At 52.7% G+C, this 15,993-nt stretch overlaps 1 protein-coding gene across 1 annotated transcript in view; it reads left to right on the forward strand.

Moving 5' to 3' along the window:
* The first annotated feature begins 4,355 nt into the window (after positions 1–4,355).
* spega (striated muscle enriched protein kinase a) overlaps positions 4,356–15,993 on the forward strand; it is a 462,850-nt gene continuing 451,212 nt past the window's right edge. The window contains exon 1 of the mRNA XM_038790314.1: positions 4,356–5,625. Within this exon, the coding sequence (XP_038646242.1) occupies positions 5,181–5,625 (445 nt within the window). The 5' untranslated portion in view covers positions 4,356–5,180. The remainder of the gene's footprint in view (positions 5,626–15,993) is intronic.

The following is a 15,993-nucleotide window of genomic DNA, read 5'->3' on the forward strand; positions in this document are numbered from 1 at the left end:
GAAACAATGTGCAGGGGTGCGGGGGATAGGCAATGGCACTAAGACATGATGCTCGTTTGGAGAGGAGGTGCAGACACGATGGGCTGAGTGGCCTCCTTCTCAATGAAAATGGCTTACTGTTACGAGTAGGCTTCAAATGAAGCTACTGTGAAAAGCCCCTAGTCGCCACATTCCAGCGCCTGTCCGGGGAGGCCGTTACAGGAATTGAACCGTGCTGCTGGCCTGCCTTGATCTGCATTCAAAGCCAGCGATTTAGCCCAGTCTGCTAAACCAGCCCTAAGTTTCTGCACCGAAACGATTCTGTGATTCTGTGACTGAGAGAGTGGTGAGGATGTGGAACTCGTTATCACAGAGCGTGATTAAGGTGAATGATATCGGTACAGTGAGAGAGACTGAGAGAGATGGTTCTTTCACAGGGCTGGACATTATTCCAACTCCTGTTACCGGGACTGGGAAAAGTAAATCCAATTAATTAAATAAAATCTGTGACAAAAAACTGTTCACGTGGCTGGAGAGGAGAAGGCCATTTGGCCCTTTGAGCCTCTCTGCCAATTACGTTAAATGCTTCAAAAGGTAATAATATTAATAATCTGTATTGTCACAAGTAGGCTTACATTAACACTGCAATGAAGTTACTGTGAAAAGCCCCTAGTCGCCACATTCCGGCGTCTGTTTGGGTACACAGAGGGAGAATTCAGAATGTCCAATTCACCTAACAGGCACGTCTTTCGGGACTTGTGGGAGGAAACCGGAGCACCCGGAGGAAACCCACGCAGACACGGGGAGAACGTGCAGACTCCACACAGACAGGTGACCCAAGCTGGGAATCGAACCTGGGACCCTGGCACTGTGAAGCCATAGTGCTAACCACTGTGCTACCGTGCTGCCGCTAAAGCAAAGCACCTCGTCGGGAATCGAACCCGGGCCGTATTGGTGAAAGCTCCAAATCCACTGGACCACCAGGGAGAACGTACATCATTGACTGTAAATCTGAGGTTGCTAAAGGCACCATAATATGGGGCTGGATCCTCTGTTCCTGAGGCTAAGTGCCAACGCCAACAGAGGATCGCGGTGTTTCTGGGCAGGAAAATCGGCGTGAAATCTGCGCCGATTCCGTTACCGGTGAGGGGCAGGTACCGGCGACAAGGAAACACCCGCGGAACACGCGGAAAATGGCCGAAGAATCGCTGGGTTTGTGCTGGACATGCGCACGGCTGACAAGCTGCAACGCCTACACACCCCAAACACGCACCAATTACGCCGGAAAAGATGGCGCTGGATGTGTTGGACCGCGTACCCGTACACCCCGACCCCACAGCCCACCTCCTGGTCACTCCCACCACTCCCCACAGCCGTGGCAGAAGCCCCCCCCCCCTAGCCAGCGGCATGGCCTCGGCGGAATATTGCGGTGCTGGACACTGTCGGCACGCTCTCCCTCTCTCTCTCTCAGCAGCCACCACACAAGGCTCGTTACCGCTGAGGCCGCACGTGGCCATCGGGAACTCGGCCCATCGAGGGCGGAGCATCGCAGGAGAGCTTGCTAATCACATTCCAACAGGGATTGCGACTGCGCGTGGCACCTGTCCCGATAGAGGGGCCGGAGCATCGAGAGCCGGCGTCAGACAAGCGGCTGCTGCGATTTCGGAGTCGGGAGCCATTCTCCGCCCGATCACCGTTCACGATTTCGGCGTCGGGCAACAGAGAATCCTGTCCATGTTCTGTTTCACCAGAGCGTGGCGTGAGAAGAGGGAAACACACATCTTAAAGAAAGACTTGCACCAAATTACTTTGTGACGTGCAGTCACTGTCGTAAAACAGGAAATTCGGCAGTCAATTTGTGCACAGCAAGACCCAAGTGACAGTAGCGTGATAATGACCGAGATCACCTGTTGATTGGAGGAAAAGCTGGGGTGAGGTCACTGGGTCGAACTCACCCTTCCTCTTCTTCATCTACCTGTGCAGGCAGGTATCCGTCTAACATCACAAGTCTCCTGGCCCTGATGGAATGCACCCCAGAGTGCTAAAAGAGATGGCTAGGGAAATTGCAGATGCACTAGTGATGATTTACCAAAATTCACTAGTCTCTGGGGTGGTCCCGGTGGATTGGAAATTAGCAAACGTGACACCACTGTTTAAAAAAGGAGGTAGGCAGAGAGCGGGTAATTATAGGCCAGTGAGCTTAACTTCGGTAGTAGGGAAGATGCTGGAATCTATCATCAAGGAAGAAATAGCGAGGCATCTGGATGGAAATTGTCCCATTGGGCAGACGCAGCATGGGTTCATAAAGGGCAGGTCGTGCCTAACTAGTTTAGTGGAATTTTTTGAGGACATTACCAGTGCAGTAGATAACGGGGAGCCAATGGATGTGGTATATCTGGATTTCCAGAAAGCTTTTGACAAGGTGCCACACAAAAGGCTGCTGCATAAGATAAAGATGCATGGCATTAAGGGTAAAGTAGTAGCATGGATAGAGGATTGGTTAATTAATAGAAAGCAAAGAGTGGGGATTAATGGGTGCTTCTCTGGTTGGCGATCAGTAGCTAGTGGTGTCCCTCAGGGATCCGTGTTGGGCCCACAATTGTTCACAATCTACATAGATGATTTCGAGTTAGGGACCAAGGGCAATGTGTCCAAGTTTGCAGATGACACTAAAATGAGTGGTAAAGCAAAAAGGGCAGAGGATACTGGAAGTCTGCAGAGGGATTTGGATAGGTTAAGTGAATGGGCTTTGGGTCTGGCAAATGGAATACAATGTTGACAAATGTGAGGTTATCCATTTTGGTAGGAATAACAGCAAACGGGATTATTATTTAAACAATAAAATATTAAAGTATGCTGCTGTGCAGAGAGACCTGGGTGTGCTCGTGCATGAGTCACAGAAAGTTGGTTTACTGGTGCAACAGGTGATTAAGAAGGCAAATGGAATTTTGTCCTTCATTGCTAGAGGGATGGAGTTTAAGATTAGGGAGGTTATGCTGCAATTGTATAAGGTGTTAGTGAGGCCACACCTGGAGTATTGTGTTCAGTTTTGGTCTCCTTACTTGAGAAAGGACGTACTGGCACTAGAGGGTGTGCAGAGGAGATTCACGAGGTTAATCCCAGAGTTGAAGGGGTTGGATTACGAGGAGAGGTTGAGTAGACTGGGACTGTACTCGTTGGAATTTAGAAGGATGAGGGGGGATCTTATAGAAACATATAAAATGATGAAGGGAATAGATAGGATAGATGCGGGCAGGTTGTTTCCACTGGCGGGTGACAGCAGAACTAGGGGGCATAGCCTCAAAATAAGGGGAAGTAGATTTAGGACTGAGTTTAGGAGGAACTTCTTCACCCAAAGGGTTGTGAATCTATGGAATTCCTTGCCCAGTGAAGCAGTAGAGGCTCCTTCATTAAATGTTTTTAAGGTAAAGATAGATTTTTTTTGAAGAATAAAGGGATTAAGGGTTATGGTGTTCGGGCCGGAAAGTGGAGCTGAGTCTACAAAAGATCAGCCATGATCTAATTGAATGGCGGAGCAGGCTCGAGGGGCCAGATGGCCTACTCCTGCTCCTAGTTCTTATCTCATAATAATAATCACAAGTAGGCTTCAAATGAAGTTACTGTGAAAAGCCCCTAGTCGCCACATTCCGGCGCCTGTTCGGGGAAGCCGGTACGGGAATTGAACCCGCGTTGCTGCCTTGTTCTGAATTACAAGTCAGCTGTCGAGCCCACTGAGCTAAACCAGCCCTTATGTAAGCCTGCTTGTGACAATAAAGATTATTATTATTATTAAACGCATGCAGACACAAAGAGAAAGTGCCAACTCCTTACAGGCGCCCAAGGCTGGAATTGAACCCGGGCATGGCATTGTGAGGCAGCAGTGCTAACCACTGTCCCACCGTGCCACATACACACTTACTAATAATAATAGCTTATTGTCACAAGTAGGCTTCAAATGAAGTTACTGTGAAAAGCCCCGAGTCGCCACATTCCGGCGCCTGTTCGGGGAGGCTGGCATGGGAATTGAACCCGCGCTGCTGGCCTTGTTCTGCATTACAATCCAGTTGTTTAGCCCACTGTGCTAAACCAGCCCAGATCTTTCATATCTGAAAAATGTGGGCTAATTCTTACAGATTAATTGCGACGACCATCATCCCCTCCGCAATCTAGCAACTAGTAGGAGTGGAGAAGTGGACCTTGATCTTTTTTTCACTCAGCATCATCCAGCCCACCCCCATCGTAACACCCCCCCCCCCACCCCTCCCCCCTCTCGTTGCTTTATAGGGATGAATGTGAGATGTTTAAAGAGAGTTGTGACTGATGTGAGACAGCTGTTGGGTTAGAGGGGAGTGACAGGAGAGGGAGAGAGACAGAGAGAGAGAGAGAGAGAGAGAGGACAAGGCTTGAGATTTGTGGATGTCACCTCCCCCTGCGACTGAATAGAGGGGCAATTATGGCCAGGGCGAAACAGCAGGTCACCTCCAAACTGTTTTCCGAGAAACAACTGATATAAAACAGTTCTTCAAAGGAACCAAGGACGAGACAGCAAGGCAGTGACGTGAGGCAATTCTCTGGAGATTCTCTCAGGCCCTCCAGAGACTGTGAACGATCAGCGGCTGGACCTTCTAAAAATATTACTGCTTTAAATATTACCCAGTTCCCGACAGATTCTTCCCTCCTGTACCCTCAACTAAAACACCCCTCAAGAAAAAAACATTTCAACCTGGAATAACCCCGAGGAAAAGAGTTTTTTGAAAAGTTGAGGTATGCTAACTTTTTTCACTCTTGCTAGAAGTTTTGCTGTTCGCAGAAACACTTTTTGTTGAAGAGGTTCAGATGTTGGAGATTCTTTTATAACTGTTCTTTTTCAGGAAGCTGCTCCCACAATTCCCTGTCGCTTTTCTTGAGACTGTTTGATTTAGTGAGACCAGTTAAAGAGTTGTTTCTCCACCCTCACCTTCCTCAGCTTCCATCTTCTTCATCAAAGGTTTTTCAAACTAAACAAAAACTTCTGAATAACTAATTTGGATTAGATTATTCTTCCCTCCCCTCGCCTCTTTCTCTCTCTCTCTCTCCATCATTTATTCAACCTGGCAAAACTGCGAAAGAACTGTGTTAAAGTGTAAATTGGGTTGGATTTACTTTGGTCCGCTTGTCTCTCTGGCTTTCAATCCATTACGTTTTGCTCAGGCGTTTTGACCATGCACACAGCCCAGACTACCTTCACCCTGAGGAGGAACAGTGATGAGCTCAGCCGCAGTTCCTCGCCAGCCCCCGGAAGGGTCAGATTGGCAGGGGTGCCACCTGCCGTGTCTCCAAAGAGAGCGAGGATCCATGCAGATCCGACTGTGCCTGAGCTGCCTGCTCCAGGGCACCTCCAACCCCCGGCCTTTCTCAGGAAGCTGAAGAATGCGGCCATTGGCACCGGTTGCGACATCAGGCTGAAAGTGGCGGTGACCGGGTGCCCTGTGCCCACCCTGGCCTGGTTCAAGAACAACCACTGCCAGGCCCAGGATAGCGAGGAGTACGGAGCGCTGTGGATCCGGGATTGCAAGCCCACGGATGCCGGAATCTACACTTGCATAGCACGCAATCAACTGGGAGAATCCCGCACATCGGCAGTGCTGGCTGTTCTGGAGTTGGAAGGTAGGAAAGGCTCCGATCTGAGGGAGGATGAGATGCACAGTGGGGAAGTAGAGATGGACATTGGGAAAGTGGAGATGGACATTGGGAGAGTGAAGATGGACAGGGAATGTGGAGATGCACAATGGGGAAGTAGAGTTGGACATTGGGAGAGTGGAGATGGACATTGGGAGATTGGAGATGGACATTGGGAGATTGGAGATGGACATTGGGAGATTGGAGATGGACATTGGCAGAGTGGAGATGGACATTGGGAGAGTGGAGATGGACATTGGGAGATTGGAGATGGACATTGGGAATGTGAAGATGGACATTGGGAGCGTGCAGATGGGCATTGGGAGAGTGGGGATGGCCAGGGAATGTGGAGATGGACATTGGGAGATTGGAGATGGACATTGGGAGATTGGAGATGGACATTGGGAGATGGACATTGGGAGATTGGAGATGGACATTGGGAGTGTGAAGATGGACATTGGGAGAGTGGGGATGGCCAGGGAATGTGGAGATGAACATTGGGAGATTGGAGATGGACATTGGGAGATTGGAGATGGACATTGGGAGATTGGAGATGGACATTGGGAGATTGGAGATGGACATTGGGAATGTGGAGATGGACATTGGGAGAGTGGAGATGGACATTGGGAGAGTGGAGATGGACATTGGGAGATTGGAGATGGACATTGGGAATGTGGAGATGGACATTGGGAGATTGGAGATGGACATTGGGAATGTGGAGATGGACATTGGGAGAGTGGAGATGGACATTGGGAGATTGGAGATGAACATTGGGAGAGTGGGGATGGAAATTGGGAGTGTGAAGATGGACATTGGGAGATTGAAGATGGACATTGGGAGTGTGAAGATGGACATTGGGAGATTGAAGATGGACATTGGGAGAGTGGAGATGGAAATTGGGAGAGTGGAGATGGACATTGGGAGAGTGGAGATGGACATTGGGAGAGTGGGGATGGCCAGGGAATGTGGAGATGGACATTGGGAGAGTGGATATGGACATTGGGAGAGTGGAGATGGACATTGGAAATGTGGAGATGGACATTGGGAGATTGGAGGTGGACATTGGGAGATGGACATTGGGAGAGTGGAGATGGACATTGGGAGTGTGGAGATGGACATTGGGAGTGTGGAGATGGACATTGGGAGAGTGGAGATGGACATTAGGAGAGTGGATATGGACATTGGGGGATTGGAGAGGGGCAAAGGGACAGCAACACAAACTAAGCTTATATTGCCTGGGCCTTCAAAGCTTTGATGATGAATTGATTGGAGATATTGATGTGTAGACATATGGCAGACATAAAGAAACAATTCCTTGTGGTTTTGGAGTCCTGGACCGGGGACCAGATCTTTCAGAGTGAAATGCGAAAACACTTCTTGACGCACTGGATGTGGAGGGTGACCTATCTCCTCCACAATTGGCTGTTGGGCTGGATCAAATCTTAATTTTAAATCTGAGATTGATAGATTGCTGCTATCCAGAGATCTTGAGGATTACAGGGAAAAGGAGAGTGCACGGAGTTCGACCACAGATCAGCCAAGGTCTCACTGAATGATGGAACAGGCCCAAGGGGGTCAGTGGCCTCTTCTTGTTCCTCTGTCTTTGCTTTCCAGTGGTCTCAGTAGTTAGTCCACTGGGGGCCAGTGTGACACTGGATCACTGGCGGGGATTACAAGTCAGTGCAGAGTCACCAGAGATTGGAGTCGTTCAGATTGTCAACCTCCGAGTGGAGAATCACAAAGGGAGATTGGCTAGAGGTGCTCAGAACCATGAGAGGAGTTTTCAGAGTAGATGGGGAGTGTTTCCAGTGGCGAGGGAGTTAGTAACCTGAGGGACACAGGGTGACGGTAATTGGGAGACGGAGCAGAGAGGGAGGTGGGAATATTTTTAACTCAGTGAGTTGTTGCGATTTGAAAATGAAAATCGCTTATTGTCACGAGTAGGCTTCAAATGAAGTGACTGTGAAAAGCCCCTAGTTGCCACATTCTGGCGCCTGTTCGGGAAGGCTGTTACGGGAATCGAACCTGGCCTGCCTTGGTCTGCTTCCAAAGCCAGCGATTTAGCCCTGTGCTAAACAGCCCCTGAAGCCACTGCCCACAAGGGCGATGAAAGCAGATTCAATAAGAACATTCAAAAGGGAATTGAAGTGCGGGCGCAGGTGGCCAGTTGTATAGTTACCCAAGAATTAGACTAGGATTCTTCTAAAATACCCGGGCAACTGTGCAGGTAAGTCAGAACTGTCGGACATCTCCCACCCCAACTCAGAGTTGAAATCATTTTTGGGGGGGGGGGGCAGCAGGATTGCTCATCGGAATCTCAAACTTATCGAGCAATTCGTAAGGAGCCCAGTGCCAGTCCTGGGGGTATACTTGGGGGATACCAACGTCTTAGAATACAGCGTGCAGCTTTTGTCTTCATATTTAAGGAAGGATAGACTTACATTTGTTTATTCGTTCGTCCGAAGGCTGGGCCAGCATTTATTGCCCATCCCTAATTGCCCTTGAGGGGGGCGGTTAAGAGTCAACCTCATTGCAAGAATATGCCAGCGTGGTGGGGGGAGGGGGGGGAGAGGGGGGGCGGGGGGTGCAGCACAGATGAAGCAGAATGATTCGGCGGCTGAAAGAGTTAAATTTCAAGTATAATTGCACGGCCTGGATTCACTCAGGCACGAAGCATTAAGGGCAATGAAGGAGGGGCAAAAAATGCTGGCATTGCCGGCGGTGCCCGGGATCCGGGGGGGGGGGGGGGGGGGGGGGGGGGGGCGTGAGCCGATCGAACCCTCTCCCCAGAGAGCGGTGGAGTCTGGGTCATTGAATATTTTCAAGGACTAGGCGGATAGATTCATGACTGAAATGAGAGGTAGGTGGGAATGTGGAGCGAGGGATCAGCCAGGAGCTTATTGAATGACGGAACAGGCTCGAGGGGCTGAATGGCCTATGACTGCTCCTAATTCTCACACTCGCATGTACGAATGACTTTGAGAAAGATCTAATCGAGTTGTTTGAGATGATTAAAGAATATGGGAGATGCAGAGAAACTATTTTCTCTGGTTGGAGGAGAGCTCAGAACAATGGCGCAGAAAGTTTAGAGCCAGGAATTTCAGGGGATACGTCAGGGCGCGGTCGACCACATAAAGGGGGGTGGAAATCCACAACGCTCTCCCCCAGACAAACTGATGAGGGTGAGGAGGACCTGACTGAGGTGGTACCAACCTGACTTGGAAATCTATCGGCTGTTCCTTCACTGTGGCCGTGGCAACATCTTAAAACCCCCTCCCTAACAGCACAGTGGGTGTACCTACACCTCTGGGACTGCAGCGGTTCAAGAAGGTGGCGCATCACCACCTCCTGAAGGGTAACTAGAGGTGGACAATAAATGCTGGGCTAACCAGCGACGCCCACAGCCTCTAATGATAGATGGCCGGCAGCACACAATGGACAGAATGGCTACTTTGTGCTGTAAAACACTACAACTCAATGACCCTAAGTATCCAGTAGAGGAACAGGAGGGTATAGAATGATCCTCAAACCAGGTCCACTCAACGATTTGATTTAGATTTGATTTGATTTGATTTACTGTCACATGTACGGAAGAACGAGAATAATCTACAGAGAACATTGACAAATGGAACATCGACAAACAGGGGAGGTTAACCCCATTTACCGGCCTTGCTTCTGAAACACACACCCTGCAACAAAAATCCGTCAATCTTAGTTCTTGACATTTTCATTTGAGCCTCAGCCTCATCAGTTTGTCTGAGGGACCGCGTTCCGGATTTCCACACCCCTTTGAGTGATCTGACAGTGCAGCACTCCCTCAGTACTGACCCTCTGACAGTGCAGCACTCCCTCAGTACTGATCCTCTGACAGTGCAGCACTCCCTCAGTACTGACCCTCTGACAGTGCAGCACTCAACAGGTACTGACCCTCTGACAGTGCAGCACTCCCTCAGTACTGACACTCTGACAGTGCGGCTCTCCCTCAGTACTGACCCTCTGACAGTGCAGCACTCCCTCAGTATTGACCCTCTGACAGTGCGGCACTCCCTCAGTACTGACCCTCTGACAGTGCAGCACTCCCTCAGTACTGCCCCTCTGACAGTCCAGCACTCCCTCAGTACTGACCCTCTGACAGTGCAGCACTCCCTCAGTACTGACCCTCTGACAGTGCAGCACTCCCTCAGTACTGACCCTCTGACAGTGCAGCACTCAACAGGTACTGACCCTCTGACAGTGCAGCACTCCCTCAGTACTGACCCTCTGACAGTGCAGCACTCCCTCAGTACTGACCTCTGACAGTGCAGCACTCAACAGGTACTGACCCTCTGACAGTGCAGCACTCCCTCAGTACTGACCCTCTGACAGTGCAGCATTCCCTCAGTACTGACCCTCTGACAATGCAGCACTCCCTCAGTACTGACCCTCTGACAGTGCAGCACTCCCTCAGTACTGACCCTCTGACAGTGCGGCACTCCCTCAGTACTGACCCTCTGACAGTGCAGCGCTCCCTCAGTACTGACCCTCTGACAGTGCAGCACTCCCTCAGTACTGACCCTCTGACAGTGCAGCATTCCCTCAGTACTGACCCTCTGACAGTGCAGCACTCCCTCAGTACTGACCCTCTGACAGTGCAGCACTCCCTCAGTACTGACCCTCTGACAGTGCGGCACTCCCTCAGTACTGACCCTCTGACAGTGCAGCGCTCCCTCAGTACTGACCCTCTGACAGAGCAGCACTCCCTCAGTACTGAACCTCTGACAGTGCAGCGCTCCCTCAGTACTGACCCTCTGACAGTGCGGCACTCCCTCAGTACTGACCCTCTGACAGTGCGGCACTCCCTCAGTACTGACCCTCTGACAGAGCGGCACTCCCTCAGTACTGACCCTTTGACAGTGCAGCTTTCCCTCAGTACTTACGCTCTGACAGTGCAGCGCTCCCTCGGTACTGACACACTGACAGTGCAGCACTCCCTCAGTAATGACCCTCTGATAGTGCAGCACTCCCTCAGTACTGACCCTCTGACCGTGCAGCACTCCCTCAGTACTGACCCTCTGACAGTGCAGCACTGCCTCAGTACTGACCCTCTGACCGTGCAGCACTCCCTCAGTACTGACCCTCTGACAGTGCAGCACTCCCTCCGTACTGACCCTCTGACAGTGCAGCACTCTCTCAGTACTAACCCTCTGACAGTGCAGCACTCCCTCCGTACTGACCCTCTGACAGTGCAGCACTCTCTCAGTACTAACCCTCTGACAGTGCAGCACTCCCTCAGTACTGACCCTCTGACAGTGCAGCACTCCCTCAGTACTGACCCTTTGACAGTGCAGCGCTCCCTCAGTACTGACCCTCTGACAGAGCAGCACTCCCTCAGTACTGAACCTCTGACAGTGCAGCGCTCCCTCAGTACTGACCCTCTGACAGTGCGGCACTCCCTCAGTACTGACCCTCTGACAGTGCGGCACTCCCTCAGTACTGACCCTCTGACAGAGCGGCACTCCCTCAGTACTGACCCTTTGACAGTGCAGCTTTCCCTCAGTACTTACGCTCTGACAGTGCAGCGCTCCCTCGGTACTGACACACTGACAGTGCAGCACTCCCTCAGTAATGACCCTCTGATAGTGCAGCACTCCCTCAGTACTGACCCTCTGACCGTGCAGCACTCCCTCAGTACTGACCCTCTGACAGTGCAGCACTGCCTCAGTACTGACCCTCTGACCGTGCAGCACTCTCTCAGTACTAACCCTCTGACAGTGCAGCACTCCCTCAGTACTGACCCTCTGACAGTGCAGCACTCCCTCAGTACTGACCCTTTGACAGTGCAGCGCTCCCTCAGTACTGACGCTCTGACAGTGCAGCACTCCCTCACTATTGACCCTCTGACAGTGCGGCTGCCTCAGTACTGACCCTCTGATAGTGCAGCACTCTCTCAGTACTAACTGTCTGACAGTGCAGCACTCCCTCAGTACTGACCCTCTGACGGTGCAGCACTCCCTCAGTACTGACCCTTTGACAGTGCAGCGCTCCCTCAGTACTGAACACCTGACAGTGCAGCACTCCCTCAGTAATGACCCTCTGACCGTGCAACACTCCCTCAGTACTGACCCTCTGACAGTGCGGCACTCCCTCAGCACTGACCTTCTGACAGTGCGGCACTCCCTGAGTACTGACCCTCTGACAGTGCAGCACTCCCTCAGTACTGACCATCTGACCGTGCAAAACTCCCTCAGTACTGACCCTCTGACAGTGCGGCACTCCCTCAGCACTGACCCTCTGACAGTGCGGCACTCCCTCAGTACTGACCCTCTGACAGTGCAGCACTCCCTCAGTACTGACCCTCTGACAGTGCAGCACTCCCTCAGTACTGACCCTCTGACAGTGCGGCACTCCCTCAGAACCGACCCTCTGACAGTGCAGCACTCCTTCTGTACTGACCCTCTGATAGTGCAGCACTCCCTCACTATTGACCCTCTGACAGTGCGGCTGCCTCAGTACTGACCCTCTGACAGTGCAGCACTCTCTCAGTACTAACTGTCTGACAGTACAGCACTCCCTCAGTACTGACCCTCTGACGGTGCAGCACTCCCACAGTACTGACCCTCTGACAGTGCAGCGCTCCCTCAGTACTGACCCTCTGATAGTGCAGCACTCCCTCAGTACTGACCCTCTGACTGTGCAACACTCCCTCAGTACTGACCCTCTGACAGTGCGGCACTCCCTCAGTACTGACCCTCTGACAGTGCGGCACTCCCTCAGTACTGACCCTCTGACAGTACAGCACTCCCTCAGTACTGACCCACTGACAGTGCAGCACTCCCACAGTACTGACCCTCTGACAGTGCAGCGCTCCCTCAGTACTGACCCTCTGACAGTGCAGCACTCACTCAGTACTGACCCTCTGACAGTGCAGCGCTCTCTCAGCACTAACCCTCTGACAGTGCGGCACTCCCTCAGTACCGACCCTCTGACAGTGCAGCACTCCTTCTGTACTGACCCTCTGATAGTGCAGCACTCCCTCACTATTGACCCTCTGACAGTGCGGCACTCCCCCAGTACTGACCCTCTCACAGTGCAGCGCTCCCTCAGTACTGACCCTCTGACAGTGCAGCACTCCCTCAGTACGGACACTCTGACAGTGCGGCTCTCCCTCAGTACTGATCCTCTGACAGTGCAGCACTCCCTCAGTACTGACCCTCTGACAGTGCGGCTCTCCCTCAGTAATGACCCTCTGACAGTGCAGCACTCCCTCAGTACTGACCCTCTGACAGTGCAGCACTCCCTGAGTACAGACCCTCGGACAGGGCAGCACTCCCTCAGTACTGACCCTCTGACAGTGCAGCATTCCCTCATTACTGACACTCTGACAGTGCGGCACTCCCTCAGTAATGACCCTCTGACAGTGCGGCACTCACTCAGTACTGACCCTCTGACAGTGCAGCACACCCTCAATACTGACCCTCTGACAGTGCAGCACTCCCTCAGTACTGACCCTCTGACAGTGCGGCACTCCCTCAGTACTGACCCTCTGACAGTGCAGCTCTCCCTCAGTACTGACCCTCTGACAGTGCAGCGCTCCCTCAGTACTGACCCTCTGACAGTGCAGCACTCCCACAGTACTGACCCTCTGACAGTGCAGCGCTCCCTCAGTACTGACCCTCTGACAGTGCAGAACTCCCTCAGTACTGACCCTCTGACAGTGCGACACTCTCTCAGTACTAACTGTCTGACAGTGCAGCACTCCCTCAGTACTGACCCTCTGACAGTGCGGCACTCCCTCAGTACTGACCCTCTGACAAAACAGCACTCCCTGAGTACTGACCCTCTGACAGGGCAGCACTCCCTCAGTACTGACACTCTGACAGTGCAGCACTCCCTGAGTACAGACCCTCTGACGGTGCAGCACTCCCTCAGTACTGACCCTTTGACAGTGCAGCACTCCCTCAGTACTGACCCTCTGACAGTGCAGCATTCCCTCAGTACTGACCCTCTGACAGTGCAGCACTCCCTCAGTACTGACCCTCTGACAGTGCGGCACTCCCTGAGTACTGACCCTCTGACCTTGCAGCACTCCATCAGTACTGACCCTCTGACAGTGCAGCACTCCCTCAGTACTGACCCTCTGACGGTGCAGCACTCCCTCAGTACTGACCCTTTGACAGTGCAGCTTTCCCTCAGTACTTACGCTCTGACAGTGCAGCACTCCCTCAGTACTGACCCTCTGACAGTGCAGCACTCCCTCAGTAATGACCCTCTGATAGTGCAGCACTCCCTCAGTACTGACCTTCTGACAGTGCAGCGCTCCCTCAGTACTGACACTCTGACAGTGCGGCACTCCCTCAGTACTGACCCTCTGACAGTGCAGCACTCCCTCAGTACTGACCCTCTGACAGTGCGGCACTCCCTCAGTACTGACCCTCTGACAGTGCAGCACTGCCTCAGTACTGACCCTCTGACCGTGCAGCACTCCCTCAGTACTGACCCTCTGACAGTGCAGCACTTTCTCAGTACTGACCCTCTGACAGTGCAGCACTCCCTCTGTACTGACCCTCTGACAGTGCAGCACTCCCTCAGTACTGACCCTCGGACAGTGCGGCACTCCCTCAGTACTGACCCTCTGACAGTGCAACATTCCCTCAGTACTGACCCTCTGCCAGTGCAGCACTCCCTCAGTACTGACCCTCTGACTGTGCAGCACTCCCTCATTACTGACCCTCTGACAGTGCAGCACTCCCTCAGTACTGACCCTCTGACAGTGCAGCACTCCCTCAGTACTGACCCTCTGACAGTGCAGCACTCCCTCAGTACTGACCCTATGACAGTGCGGCACTCCCTCAGTACTGACCCTCTGACAGTGCAGCACTCCCTCAGTACTGACCCTCTGACAGTGCAGCTCTCCCTCAGTACTGACCCTCTGACAGTGCGGCACTCCCTCTGTACTGACCCTCTGACAGTGCAGCACTCCCTCAGTACTGACCCTCTGACAGGGCAGCACTCCCTCAGTACTGAATCTCCGACAGTGCAGCACTCCCTCAGTACTGGCCCTCTGACAGTGCGGCACTCCCTCAGTACTGACCCTCTGACAGTGCAGCACTCTCTCAGTACTGACCCTCTGACAGTGCAGCACTCCCACAGTACTGACCCTCTGACTATGCAGCACTCCCTCAGTACTGACCCTCTGACAGTGCAGCGCTCTCTCAGAACTAACTGTCTGACAGTGCGACACTCCCTCAGTACTGACCCTCTGACAGTGCAGCACTCCCTGAGTACTGACCCTCTGACGGTGCAGCACTCACTCAATACTGACCCTTTGACAGTGCAGCACTCCCTCAGTACTGACCCTGTGACAGTGCAGCACTCCCTCAGTACTGACCCTCTGACTGTGGTGCACTCCCTCAGTACTGACCCTCTGACAGTGCGGCACTCCCTCAGTACTGACCCTCTGACAGTGCGGCACTCCCTCAGCACTGACCCTCTGACAGTGCAGCACTCCCTCAGTACTGACCCTCTGACAGTGCAGCACTCCCTCAGTACTGACCCTCTGACAGTGCAGCACTCCCTCAGTACTGACCCTCTGACAGTGCAGCACTCCCTCAGTACTGACCCTCTGACAGTGCAGCACTCCCTGAGTACTGACCCTCTGACGGTGCAGCACTCCCTCAGTACTGACCCTCTGACAGTGCAGCGCTCCCTCGGTACTGACACACTGACAGTGCGGCACTCCCTCAGTACTGACCCTCTGACAGTGCAGCACTGCCTCAGTACTGACCCTCTGACTGTGCAGCACTCCCTCAGTACTGACCCTCTGATAGTGCAGCACTTTCTCAGTACTGACCCTCTGACAGTGCAGCACTCCCTCTGTACTGACCCCCTGACAGTGCAGCACTCCCTCAGTACTGACCCTCTGACAGTGCAGCACTCCCTCAGTACTGACCCTCTGACAGTGCGGCATTCCCTCAGTTCTGACCCTCTGACAGTGCGGCACTCCCTCAGTACTGACCCTCTGACAGTGCAGCACGCCCTCAGTACTGACCCTCTGATAGTGCAGCACTCCCTCAGTACTGACCCTCTGACAGTGCAGCACTCCCTCAGTACCTACCCTCTGACAGTGCAGCACGCCCTCAGTACTGACCCTCTGATAGTGCAGCACTTTCTCAGTACTGACCCTCTGACAGTGCAGCACTCCCTCTGTACTGACCCCCTGACAGTGCAGCACTCCCTCAGTACTGACCCTCTGACAGTGCAGCACTCCCTCAGTACTGACCCTCTGACAGTGCGGCATTCCCTCAGTTCTGACCCTCTGACAGTGCGGCACTCCCTCAGTACTGACCCTCTGACAGTGCAGCACGCCCTCAGTACTGA

The sequence above is a fragment of the Scyliorhinus canicula genome, chromosome 2 (assembly GCF_902713615.1).
Source record: "Scyliorhinus canicula chromosome 2, sScyCan1.1, whole genome shotgun sequence".
Lineage (NCBI taxonomy): Eukaryota > Metazoa > Chordata > Chondrichthyes > Carcharhiniformes > Scyliorhinidae > Scyliorhinus > Scyliorhinus canicula.